General features: G+C 31.9%; 1 protein-coding gene across 1 annotated transcript; it reads left to right on the top strand.

Annotated features, from left to right (window-relative positions):
- Positions 1 to 5,846: 5,846 nt before the first annotated feature.
- Positions 5,847 to 10,879, top strand: LOC136990296 (uncharacterized). The gene is made up of 4 exons (XM_067288683.1): positions 5,847 to 6,809; positions 6,956 to 7,024; positions 10,473 to 10,562; positions 10,775 to 10,879. Exons 1-4 carry the CDS (start codon positions 5,847 to 5,849, stop codon positions 10,877 to 10,879), a joined length of 1,227 nt encoding a protein of 408 aa, XP_067144784.1.
- The last annotated feature ends 235 nt before the right edge of the window (positions 10,880 to 11,114 follow it).

Here is an 11,114-nt window from a genome sequence, read left to right as displayed (position 1 = left end):
GGGAATTTCACGGGAAACGGGATTCCCACGCATCCTTACCCAGAATAGTCGTGGGATACGGACTCTTACGGCAATACGTAACCACTACACCAACTACCCCAGAAAATATAAATCCAACATAAATTTTTTCAAACCGTTTCGATCGAGGATTTCTGATTATTATGTATAACTTTAATTTTGCATAAACTTTTACTTTAAACATGACACATTTAAAATTGTCATTTTGTTGACGCATTCACACATTTTCTATTCGCCTTTGGCCAAACTGTCACTTGGCGAGCACACGTGTAAACACATTCGATTATTTGCATCGGTTCGTTGCGGGAACGACGATTGTTGTCCGAAATCTAGAAAATGGATAATTCTCGAATATTCGTCACGAGTAAACCATCCACACTACTCTGCATTAGGCGAATAGAGAATGTGTGGAAGCACCATAAGATAAATAAAAAAATAAAATCGTTCTGGACATGTTTTATAATAATTTACATACGGAGGATTGCGCCATGCTATAGACGTGTAGGCTATTTTCGTGTCAAGACAGTTTAATATCTATTGTCTATAGAATTATTCAAAACTAAATATAAGTGACAATGAATAATTTCTACAATGTTACCGATTCATCATAAATAATTTTTATCATAAATTCTATAAATTATTTAATCTTTAATCTTAAAACACACTATGGCCATTGTTTTTTTTAAGTGTCAAATAAATACATGTATAAAACGCATCCAAACAACAGAGGAACAATAACAAAAAAGAAAAAACCACAACTCAAAGCTAAATACAATTCAATTATTTAACTATTAATTTAACTATATTGTAGTAATGTTGATGAGTAATATTGCATTATTACTGTTAAAGAAGCAATAGTACTTCTTTTGAAACAGTATTTTTTCCAATGATTTTAGTGAATGACCTTTTACGTTTTATGATAGCATTAGAAGATACACAGGGAAGCATTATATAGTCTTCAGGACAGTGATTTACTGGTTAGTTAACGATTAATTATTGCATTAAATTAATCAATAGATCGATAGATAGATAGATTTGCATTTCTCCTTTAATAGAGTGAGGAGAGAGATGAATAGCAGAAAGAAAATTACACAGGAAATATCTATTCGTCTTCAAGAGATTAGAGTCCAAATATCTACAGAAATAAGAAATTCGAAAGAAAAATGCACTTATTGCGTTTTAAAACCATTGATAGATTTGAATACATCGTTTGGTGTCGTTGTGATAAATCCATGTAAACATCACATCAAAGGAAATGCGTCTCATCATTATCCTTTCTTACGTTATATTGTCATTGCCATATGTTGGTCGGATGTTGGCCTTGTTACGATATCTTCATTTATGGACGACGACCCTAATTTTCATCATTTTAACAAATTTCTTTTCAGAAATAGTAATGAATCTACTTCAGTGCAAATGGCTTTAATAGGTATGCATATTTCAGTTACCTTAGCAATTACAACTGTATTTATCACTACAAAACGTATTTCTTTACCAAAAGAATTTGATAAAATATCAGGATCTATTTTAGCTATTATGTCATATTTAATCCCTTTAAACATATTTTCTTTTCTTATCACAATTATTTCAACTGCAGGATATAATATCATTAATTCTCCACCCATTTTTCTATGGAAATATCAACTTTTCGTGATTACAAAAACTGTTTTTTCCGAAACGGCGATTACTTTTTTTACGGCTTTCTTACAACTAGTAATAATTTTGATCATATTCTTGATTATAAGTTTTCGAAAGATTGGCGATGATCTCAAAAATTATATCCAAATTAAAGATAGGCCTATTTCCGATTTTCTTAACGAAATCGATCGCAGACACGAAGATCTTACTCAATTTGTCTATTGTTTGAACGACTGCTTTAAAGAGGCGTTTGGCTACGCATATTTCTTTTCTTTGGGTGAAATATCTCTATTAATATACCTTTCATTTTATGAAATATCTAATCAAATCGATAAATTGTTAGTGACAACACTCACGGTATTGTTCTTTGTCGTGTTTACGATATTTGCACTTATTGGAGGAGAAATTGAAAGTGCGGTAAGTTTTCTACTTTAATTAAATTTTTAAATTTTATCTTGGAATTTTGAATTAATTATGAATAATTTATTAAATTTAATTATTTAAGAATAATCGATTATTATTATTATTATTAAATGTATGTAGGCGAGAGCTCCGTTTCAAGCAACTTCTAGTTATATCACACAGCCATTAAAAATACTTCATAAATTAAGAGTAAGTTTAATAATGATGAAAATTCTGTTGTAAATAAAATAATAAACGGTTTTTGAATTTAATTATGTAAAATATTTGCTGTTTAATATCATTAATTCATTAATTAATTATTTTTTTTATAAAATTGCAGTTATTATGTTTGATGAAAAGATTGGGCGGTTCTCCCATTACAGTTACTTGCATGGGTTTCTTTGCTATCAATAGAACATTCATTCACAGAGTGAGTTTTGTATTATACAAATTAAGTGATAATTTTTATATTTAATAATTTGTTTATGAAATATTATGCATAAATGAGCAATGAAGAGGCAGGAATACAGTTTTGTAGAAGATAACAAATGAAGTTAAATTACAATTGTTGTTTTATTAACACAAACGTCAAAACAACAAAAAATGAAAATTTAATAAAAAACATTTATTAAAAACATTTTTTTAAAATTATTACACCTTGGAAGACTGTAACCCGTTGGCTACACTCGAAGACATGTGATAAGAATGTCTATATATTCATTCCGACCTCTTAACCTCGGAATTCTGTTGGGCTGACTAGTAGGTCATAGTGGAGATTGAAGATCGGGGATTGAAGTTTCTAATTATACACTTTAATAATTTTTCTTTATATTTTCAGGCTTATAAAGCTCTCTTTTCTACTTTCACTGCGTTGCTGGAAATTCAAGGATCAGAAAAACACTGTCTTAATTCGACCAGAGAAATGTGGATGCAATTCATATGAAGAAATTATTTTAGATATACTGTACATTTATAAAGTAGTTAATGTCTATTAAACGTAAATTTTATAACACTGCACAGAATAAGATCAAATTATTTTGTTTGAAGTGTTATTAAGTGTTATGATTTAAAAGCAGGCGTTTTTAATTATTTTTTTTTTCTATAAATAACTTTTACTTGGATTAACAGTAGTCTGAAGAGACATTTTCAAAGAGACGATGTTCCTAATAAAAATTTATATTACCAATATTAATCTAGATAATAATCTATCATTTGTATTTAAATTGCTTTGTACTTTGTTTTTCTTAACATAACACGTTAAATTGTTTATTTTTGATAAATATAAAAACAAAAAATTACAATTGTACAGTACATTTAAACTGTAACTGGCATTTTAAAAAAAATGTACATCAATGTTTACAGTGAAATATGTTCTGTTATTCATTCCCAATTTTTTTTTATTAAGAATAATAGCCTGTTGTTTTTAACTATAGACTGTAGTTACTAATGATTATCATAAAATTGCTATTTTTTTCTTGTTAAATCTATATACTATACTGTGAACGTAACTTATTGTTTAAACATTTTCTTACACTTAATCAGCAATTATTTATTGTGACATCGTCACAATGTCGAGCTGCAATTTTTAATTTATTTATTGATAATTTAAAATATATGCTCTTCACCTCAAATTATATTGTAGTGTCTCGCCCCTGTATATCATACTTTTCCTTCAACAACGGGGTCGTGCCAGTCATCTATTAACTGCTTTCAGGGGAAAATTTTTGAATTGAAATAACGTGACTTTCCTATATAGTTAATCGGGGCCTCCTGCTCCTAAACTTTTTATATCTGGTGTTGACTTTCATGTATCTAACTGCGTTCTCGAGATTAAGGAAAGACAGATGGAGGGACGACAGCGGGAATTTATAGGTCTACAATTTTTTTCTCAAATTGCAGCCGGAATAGCGACACTACGGTTCACCAAATATCTGGCAACTGCCTTCCTGTTTTATAACGGAATGAAAAACTTTACTAAGAATATATAGACTTATATATTCATATCAATAATGTTAATATTTTGAAACAAAACGTCATATAGAAATAAAATTTTGCACAGTTCTTTTTATAATTTAAAAATAAATTATTTTCGAAATGTAACTTGAAAAGCGAATCTTTTAATCTGATTAAAATAAAACCGGTGATGCAGTTATAGACAAAATGCAAAGTTAAAAATATATAATACTGTATATACTTTGATAAAATATACTGATAAAATATAATTTAAAATAAAAAGCGTTTTAAATAAATTAAATTCACACAAAAGAATTTTAGTTGTCTCTTTCTTTCTGTCCTGAGAGCACTAAGAGGCCTTTTACTAATCATATCCATCATGGATAGGAGTAGCCGAGTGATGATGGAAGAACCCGACATATTCGTGACAGGCCACCCACAAAAAATTATTGGGGGTTGGTTACTCGCCCGGATAAATTCCACTTGTACCAGAGCAGTAGGTTTATGTCTTAACCGCCTCGACCATCCGGCTGTCTATGAAAAAATTTCCATTTATACTAAGAATTGAAACAATTTACCGGTAATTTTGAAGCAAATTGAAAATGGAATTATTTTTCGTCATCTTTTGCGGTTAAAATAGTTTTATCTAACTTGAAAATATTCTCTGAACGTAATTTGTCTTCTAATTTGGAGATAAATCACGCTCGGAGGACATTTTGTACGGGTTTATTTTATTTTATTTCAACATTTTTAGGTCAAAATTTAACCGATCACCATTCATCATATTTTCCTTTGTTATATTCTATAACATCCGGGAAAGGCAAAACTAATTACACTAATATTCATGTTTAATTCGCGTAATGCGATTATATAAATTAAATAAAAGATATAGCCTATATGAGCTTAAATCGATTAAATCCCTTAATTTTCCAGAAAGTATAAAATAGCATATCCTTGGAAAAATCATTATTTTTTATGTCGTTAGATAATGTTATGCATAAATTCTACAACGTTTTCATAAATTTAAATTTTAAAAGGAATTTTAAAAAATAATGTATATTATGTTATCAATTTCTCTATTTTTTGTTTCGTGGAGTTAATCGATTTGACAAATGAGTGATCAAGCAGATTAAAGTTATTATAGAAGTGTATCGATTGCTACAGTCGATACACTTCACCTATAATACAAGGCAATCTAAATTTCGGACGTTTGCGCTCCTAAAAATGTATACAAAATTCGAGGATTGCCTACATTTTGTTTCCTAAGATATTTTTCAATTACAAAATTGTGACCAAATGTTTATATTTCTATAAATGTATTCAAAATCTGTCTGAAAGATGTGATTGTCGTAATATTTTATTTTAATTGAATATCTTACATAACTCAAAATAAATTAAATATTATGTGCAAGTCCTTCGATCATTAGCATGCAGTTAGAGTTGGGAATTTGATTCCTGCTAGGAGTTGACTTTGTCCTCTTTATATGTTTCCCTGATTGTTTTCATGCAGAAAAGACATTAATAAATACAACCTTTCGATAATAGATATTAATGTCTTTTCCCCCTGTATAAAATTTATTTAAATTAAAACTTATAAAATTCTTGTTTTAACTAATTCGATTTCGCTAAATATCCATTAGCGAAAAATCCAATAATTGTAAACATTAACATGATTAAAAATACACCAATACATTCTTCAAATATTTACCGTAGATAATTACAAAGTAGATTATTTGGTAAATGAGGTAAACGAGGGCGGTAGGACGTACCAAGTTAATAAATCTGATATTTTCTCCCTGGATAATCATTATTAGAAAAGCCGTTGACGAAGCAACATGAGAAGAATTCAAAAATTATTAATTCGTCTTCAGCAATTTAAAATAGGATTTCTGAATGAGTTAAAAAACCCAGAAGAACGCTGTACTTATTGCGTTCTAAAACCATTGCTGGACTTCCAAACACCACTTGGATTTTGCGCTATAAATCCTTGTCACCATTACATTGATAATCTATTTCGAAATCGTTTTCATAAGATATGCTATTATTTGATCATTGTAATATGTTGGGCTGTAGCCGGACTGGTGACATTTTCTCCATTTTTAGATGAAGATCCCGATTTTCATTTATTCAATATATATATGCACGGAAACGTAAATGAATCTGCAAGAATAGCATGCATAGCAGGGTTGTACATTTTCTTAACAGTCGAATTAACGTATTTTTCAACTATGCGTATTACTTTGCCGAAAGAATTTGATAAAATGGCGGGAATTCTGATCTATATTATGCCAATTGCGATTTATATAACGTTAATAATTTTGTCTACAATGCCACCAATATGGTTATATTATAGTTGTTATACTACTTCGACTAAATTTATGTGGAAATATGAACTGGCAAAAACGTTAGCGAGCGCATTTTACGTTTATGTCGTAAGCTATTTCTTAATATTTGTGGAAATAATAATCATAAGTATCGTTTTCTTAATCCTAAGTTTTCGTAAGATTGTCGATGATCTTTATAGCCATATTCAGAACGAAAATACGTATAATTTTCTTAGAGAAATCGATCAAAGACACGAAGATCTTTCTCGATTTATTTACCATTTAAATCATTGCTCTAAAAATGCAATTGGGATAGGATACTTCTTTTCCTTGGGAGAAATACCTTTGTTGCTATATGTGTCCGCATTCCAATCTGATATACTGGAAGTAGAACCTGATATAACCTTTATACTAATTATTTTCCTCTTTGTATTTTCATTGTTTGCATTTATAGGTGGAGAAATAGAAAATGCGGTAAGTGTTCTCAATGTCCTTTCAAGATAAAATACATTATCTTTTTCTGAGTGTTTTAATAACCATTATAAAAATAAGTTATTTTATTTTTTGAATTTTATAATATTTATTTGTTAGAGAATTAATTGACTTTAAAATATTTTCAGGCCAGAACGCCATTCCATATTATTTCTTTGTATATTCGAAGTCCATTAACTTTAGTTCAAAAAATGAAGGTAAGAAATAGTTTTATGATAAACTTCTATTTTATGAATGCAAAACATGTTTTTAGATATATTTTAGTTCTTTTCAATCGTGTATTTGCATATTTTTAAAATTTTACGTTTAAATCTTAAAACTAAATTCACATATAATAAGAGCATGGCAAGTATTATAAAGGAAGTAGCGAGTTACAAGAACATATGGTTACTAAACAAAAGAGCAGCGACAGTAAATAACCTTTTGAGGAATGATAAGGATGGGATTAAGGTTAGAGAGCAATCTGAGATATACAGAATACCGTATAGGAATTGTCAGTTAGCCTTGAACGAAGAATACACGGAAGTCACCAACAAGAATCTTAAAATACGACTTGCCCACCAGTGAGTGGCCAAACGGTCTTCGTTCCCTGAACATTGGGAGTTCGGTCGTGAGTTCGCGCCTCGATCGTGATCGGACGGGCTGGCCACGTGGAGTTTTTCGGATTTTCTCCATGTGTATGGGGGCCAGTTTCCTTTAAAAAGACCTCCCGGGAGGTATCCCCCTAGGCAGATCGCCATAGTGTTGCGTTGCGTTAACTGTAAGCGTTAGTGTTGGAAGTGTTGCGTTACCATAACTAAACAAACAAAATACGACTTAAGGAACATGATTTGAATATAAGGTGTAGTGATCGGTCACTATTATTATTTTTATGTTTTTTTTTTTTTTTTTGTACATAGGCCTACATATATGCATTCCGTTTCGTCCCGTGTCGGAATTCGAATTTTCGTCTCGCGGGTTATAGATTTAGATTTGTAGTTTTAGTCTGATATAATTGTCGGTTATATACATGTTATAAGGTCTCAACGGCATATTTCATGTCGCGAGACGGGTTAATTGTAGTTGTTAAAAGCGTAGATATCGTGTATCAATGGTCCTAATTATTATAAAAGATAATATAGATATTGACAAGATTTCGAAGTGTGCATATTAGTAAGATCCTTTACACTCTTGCCTTAACACAACGTCGGGAATATTTCGTTTGCTCCTCGACACTACAAAGGAAAGGACTAGGTTGAATTGGTTGGTTCGGTAGCTGTGATAACACTAAGCAAAATATTGATTTTTAGGAACGCATTAAAGCGCCTGTCGTTATCGTTACCAAAGTGGTAGGCGTTTAAAATCACAATAAAAAGGCTCGCAAGAGCTCATTGGGTTCAGATTTTCATATACTTGTCGCCACACGTCTGTTCGATAGTCAGTCATTAAGCACAGCTGACAGAATTTGATAATCATAGGGCCATCATCGTGTTGAGAGAAGAAGAATGGCCGAATTTCCGCCATCTGCGCTATCTCCGTTGTGAGGAGGTGGATATTTCAGGACATACGTACACAGTGGACAGGATCCGTGGCCGTCCCAGCCACACACACACACACAAGCCGTTCGGGTTTGTCCACCATTCCGAGACAGGTGCGAAACTCGCTAAAATCCTGTCTCTTCCCGTACAATTGGCTGGCGACTAGAAGAGGTAAATTTGCATGCGCAGTAATCTCTACGCGTCTTGCCATTAGCATCCCAACATCGTCAGCTTTGTTTACAGTGGTATCCTCGAAAACCACTTAAAACATATTTTGTGCAGGCTGGTAACCTTGATTATGTAATTTTAATATTCGAATGCCACCATACCGGTGGGTTCGATAGGAAGAAGGAACTTTTTTTAAACTCCGCCCTGTGGACATTAAGAGGACCTCTTTTAGCATGCCCATTACGGATTCTGCCAGGCCCACAATGGGGCGGCCGGGTGATGAGGAACGGGGCTCGACATATCCAGACGGACTACCCCCGAAAAATTCATGGGATTTTTCGACCCGTTTGGATTCGAGTGGTAGGCTACCACTTTGACCGCTCGGCCATCCGGCCGTAGGAACAGACAAGAGACTGTTGCAGATGGAGATTGAAATAATTTGGCCAATAGTAGTCATTGAACTCTCTTCCTGGAAGAGAGGATGATCAACTACTAATTAATACTGGTCTACTAGTATTAATATTTGAGAAATGACCGTGACAGGGCCGGCGTGACCTTTTGCGGGGCTCGGTTCAAAAATTTTGCGGAACCAGAATACATTCAAATCCTATACTTAAATTTCACAATAAGGAATTATTTATTATAAGTACAAAGGATGTTACATATAATTTTTGTAAGATAAATATTACATAATTTTTCTCGCTATTTTCGCCGCAAAATCTTTGATTACATCATCAAAATTGATTGAGTTTGCTACTTCGCTTTCTATTGAAAGAATAGACAGAGATGTAAATCGGTCTTGGCTTATCGATTATCGAAGATAATTTTTATTAGTCCAACGTTGAACACGGTAACAATGGGATAGCCTGATGCGTCTTTGTTTAACCCATCCACGCCCAAAATAAGACTACATGTGAAAATTATTTTTAAATATTATTTATTACCACATACTAGACTAAATAAAAAGTAAAAATTAAAAAAAAAAATGTTTGCCTTTGGATTTTAGTTTCCAGGATATAAAGACTTTATGGATTTACACTGAACTTTGATAATTTTCGTCACGCCTTCAAACTGAATCATCGCTACTAAAAAAGCGTTTTCCATCTGTTTATGGTATTATAATTCTGTTAAAAGTTAATCAAAATTGTGTTTTCTAATTGGGTAATTACCTTAACACCTAATGTCCTCCGCACCCGTGTTGTAGTCGTGCCAACATTTGATGACGACATTTAATAGCGAAGTTGAGACCGAAGTTTTAAACGCGAAAACGTGTACGTCGGACGTTCAGCGCCGCTTTCCTGTAAGTCTAGAAGTTTGACAATGGCGTTTGGAAAGTCAGTGGAATCGTGCTCGACATTCAAAACACCATTGTCAAACTTCTAGGCTTACAGGAAAGCGGCGCTGAACGTCCGACGTACACGTTTTCGCGTTTAAAACTTCGGCCTCAACCTCGCTAATGTCAACGTCTGCAACACCCTGCAACGAAATATTTCAATGCAGACGAGAGAGAAAATCTTGCACTCATGTCAGTGTGCAGAAAGTTGTCATCGATTAGTGGATTATGCGATTGCATTTTCCACACACACCCGAATATTCAATCTACTATACAGGGGGTCCTGCAAAATGATGAGTTTTCGTACACCGCGGGGCCGGGTTCCAGCGAACGCGCTGAACCTGCCTCGCGCCGGCCCTGATTGGATAGGTTGTGATGATCCCGCATATGATGGAAATTGCTAATCTTAATTAACATCCGAAAGACTTCACACTTGTTTAATTACAATCTTGTAAAAATGGAGAATTGCTTTTGTGATAAGTGTTTATATTTTTACAACAGATTATATAAACTACGTAAAAAGTATGTTCTCGTAAATATTGTTTATAGAAAAATTAGAAAATTAAATCAAATTTGAAAAAACTGTAAAATTGTAGGTTAAACTTAAAATATGTTTTATTTTTTTAGATACTGTGTTTGATGAAAAGATTAGGTGGTTCTCCCATTACCGTTACATGTATGGGATTTTTTACTATTAATAAAACATTCATGTATAGGGTAAGGTTTTCTTTAATGATTTTTTAAAATAAACTTAGTTTAAGTCTAATTCCTTAATTATTTCAAGGTTTTTTAAAAAGTAGTTTTTACATTTAAAAACCAAAATTTGCTCGATCTTGCGTAATTTCGTTATAATTAGTCTTTTTCCACGATTTTATTTCACTTAAACTCAAAAGCTTTATATTTAACTTCGTTTATATATAATTTTTCAGGCATATAAAGCTCTTTCCTCGGCATTCACTACATTATTAGAAATCCAGACGTCAGAAAAGCAGTGTGTTAATTCAACCAAGGAAATTTGGAAAAAGTTATTTTGAATATTCATACATTTCTTGTGTTACAGTAAAATCATTCTATTTAATTAAGTATTTTGCAAATAGATTTAAAGTGTAACTTTGTGGAATATTCACAATGCAGCATACTGTATAAAAATGTGATGCAAAATTTTCAAATTTAAATTTAGAAGGTAGTAAAACTATTTTTCAAATTTTAAATTCTATTTGTATATTTTGATAATTATCTTATTAATGTGTAAAATTTAACCAAACTTTG

This window comes from Centruroides vittatus, unplaced genomic scaffold (assembly GCF_030686945.1).
Source record: "Centruroides vittatus isolate TY-2023 unplaced genomic scaffold, ASM3068694v2 scaffold_899, whole genome shotgun sequence".
Taxonomy (NCBI): Eukaryota; Metazoa; Arthropoda; class Arachnida; order Scorpiones; family Buthidae; genus Centruroides; species Centruroides vittatus.
The sequence above is the reverse complement of the archived record's forward strand: the minus strand, read 5'-3'. Positions and strand labels throughout refer to the sequence as shown.

Coding starts and splice junctions, on each gene's coding strand:
- LOC136990296 (XM_067288683.1), top strand. CDS start 5,847: ATGAGAAGAATTCAAAAATTATTAATTCGTCTTCAGCAATTTAAAATA. Junction 6,810..6,955: donor GTGGAGAAATAGAAAATGCG/GTAAGTGTTCTC, acceptor AAATATTTTCAG/GCCAGAACGCCATTCCATAT. Junction 10,563..10,774: donor ATAAAACATTCATGTATAGG/GTAAGGTTTTCT, acceptor ATAATTTTTCAG/GCATATAAAGCTCTTTCCTC.